This window comes from Trichoderma harzianum (assembly GCF_003025095.1).
Source record: "Trichoderma harzianum CBS 226.95 unplaced genomic scaffold M431scaffold_67, whole genome shotgun sequence".
In the NCBI taxonomy this organism is placed as follows: Eukaryota; Fungi; Ascomycota; class Sordariomycetes; order Hypocreales; family Hypocreaceae; genus Trichoderma; species Trichoderma harzianum.
Window position 1 is genome coordinate 14714 of NW_020209315.1, and position 2546 is coordinate 17259.

Below are 2546 nucleotides of genomic sequence, written 5' to 3' on the forward strand. Positions count from 1 at the left end.
GAAATTAACCTTAACGAATGCGCTAAGGCCCTACAGGACTTCTTCTAATAAGCTATAGAGGGGGCTGGTAAGACTAGATACTAGAACGGCTATAGTATACTATAGTAGTTGGAAAAGTGTAAAGCAGCCCATAAGGCCTATAAAGAAGCGGCAGACGGCTCCCCTGCCTAAGAAAGAGCCTGTAAGACCCTTAGAGATACTATACGCTGTAGTAAGTAAGCCTACTAGGACGAGATTATAGCGGAAGCTAGCGTTACTAGGAATATTTAGTTAGTAGCTAAATAGCGTAAGGCGACGGACTGCTTTTAACTGCCTTCCTTAATAAATAGGGATAAAAGTATCTTAGACCTTACGGAGAGAGCGACTTTCCTTAAAGATAAACTTCTTAAGTATAAGATAATAGAAGAGGATATCTTAAACCTATGGGAAAAGGATTTTCCCGTTAATAAAAACATCTACTAAGATTAAATAGTATTAAAATCAAAGGCTAAGAAAGCTATAACAGGGTTAGGAAATACTACGCCTAGCGTAGACAGTATCTCCGTTACTCTCCTATAGCTTACCTAGTTTACTATTAGTAAGTATATAACTAATCTCTTTTACAGATACCTAATAATAAAATACTACCTACTCCTCTTCTAGAGTATAGAGATTACTATTATTCCTAAACCTAGGAAGCTGGAGAAGGTATATATTATATATAAAGGCTATAGACCTATTTCCCTGCTTTTTTATATAGGTAAAGGCCTTAAAAGACTCCTAGCTAAAAAAGTCTCCCTCTTAGCGATAGAATATAAAATACTACTAGAATAATATTTCGGGGCTTTTTTAAAAAGGTCTGCAATAGACTTAGTTACCTACCTGCTATATAACGCTAAAGTTAACCTAGCCTAAGGCCTTATTATCTTTCTTTTTATACTTAATATCTTAGGTATATTTAATATTATTATATATAACTGCCTAGTATATAAACTTAGGAAATAAAGATAGCCCTCCCTTTTTATAAAATAGGTTAACTCCTTTATAAGTAACCGTAAGGCTTTTATTTAAAACGGCTATAGGACTACCCTTTTGGAAACGGAGCTGGAATACAAAGCCCTATAGGGGTCCCTTATCTCCTTTATTATCTTTATACTTTACTTCTCCCCTAGCTTAAAGCTTAATAACCTTAATACTTACTTTAGATATATAAATAATATTAGTATTATAGTAGTAGGGGCTAATACTAAGGAAACTATTTAGAAGCTTTAGTAGGAATTAAAAAATACCTTAAACTAGGGTAATAGGAATGCAGTTTCCTTTAACTTAAATAAGGCTAAACTTATATACTTTTATAAGACTAAATCCTAAGTATATAACGAGGGAGTAGACTTTAGAGGAAAGACTATAGCCCCCTAGGACTTAGTCCGCTAGCTAGGAATATACTTAAACTTATAGCTCTTCTTTAAAAAATATCTTAGGATTATAAAGGGAAAAGCCCTTAAAGCAGCTAACTTCCTAAGATCTTTAAATAAAATATAAAAAAGATCTTCGCTAGATGTAGTAGTTATAGTAGCTAAAGCCTGCGTTGCCCCTGTAGCCTTATATAGGATGGAGGCTTTTTGGCCTGGTAAAAGTAGATAAAGCGCGACGAACCCGAATAGATAAGTGGGAACAGGCTTAACGGAACTAACCGTAATCCTAAAACCCTTATTTAAAGCAGTAGCTAGAGCAGTCGTCCCTGTATAAAGGATAACCAACCTTTTTATTATATATAAAGAATTAGGAGTCCCTTTAGTATTAGTATAAATAGTATAGACTAGATTCCGTACAGCAGCTTGCTTTACAGGGCTAGATAAAAACTACCTGATTAGTAAATATATTAATAAAAAACTCCTTCCTAGGGTTTCCCCTACCTAACTGTAATGTACTGCAGCCTTAGTAGGGAAAATAGTTTAACCTTCCTTATTTACTAAGAATAACGGAGTAGTTTAAGTAGGCCTAGACTTTAGAGGCTTACTAAAGTTAAAGGTAGCGGAGAAATACCTAGAACTACTTAACGGCCTCCCTAGGTCTACCCTTCTTACTTACTTAAATAGGTTATAGAATAAATAAGGTAATATCAGCTAGGGAGCTGTTATATATTATAATTTTAAGAGAACTATAGTATACGGCCCTTTTGCTAATATAGAGGTCTATAATGCTAAGGCGGTAGGTACTTTTAAAGCTATAAAGCTAACTAGGATACGTACCTTTATAAACCCGGATATTTAAGAGATTCTGCTTTTCTTAAATAATTTAGCGGTAGTAGATAAAATATTAGGGCTAACTCCTACTTTATCCTAAGGAGCCTATATAGGGCTATGTTAGATTACCTAGAGACTACTTCTATAATGTTACGAGCCAACACATTTATGGTCGCAACAGCAGGCCTACAGGGTAGGCACCACGGAACTATGATGGGCCGAAGGACCAATCATAGGATAGCTCACGCGACAGCGAGTGAGCCCAAGTGAGCCACTTCCTAATCAGGAAACCAGCTCACTCCATACCAAGTGAGCTCAAGT

General features: G+C 35.6%; 1 protein-coding gene across 1 annotated transcript; it reads left to right on the forward strand.

Annotated features, from left to right (window-relative positions):
- Positions 1–651: 651 nt before the first annotated feature.
- Positions 652–813, forward strand: M431DRAFT_102416 (hypothetical protein; the record flags this gene model as incomplete). Its single annotated transcript, XM_024911434.1, has 1 exon — positions 652–813. A coding segment is annotated over one exon (162 nt), but the record flags the coding sequence as incomplete, so codon positions are not given.
- Between the last annotated feature and the right edge of the window lie 1733 nt (positions 814–2546).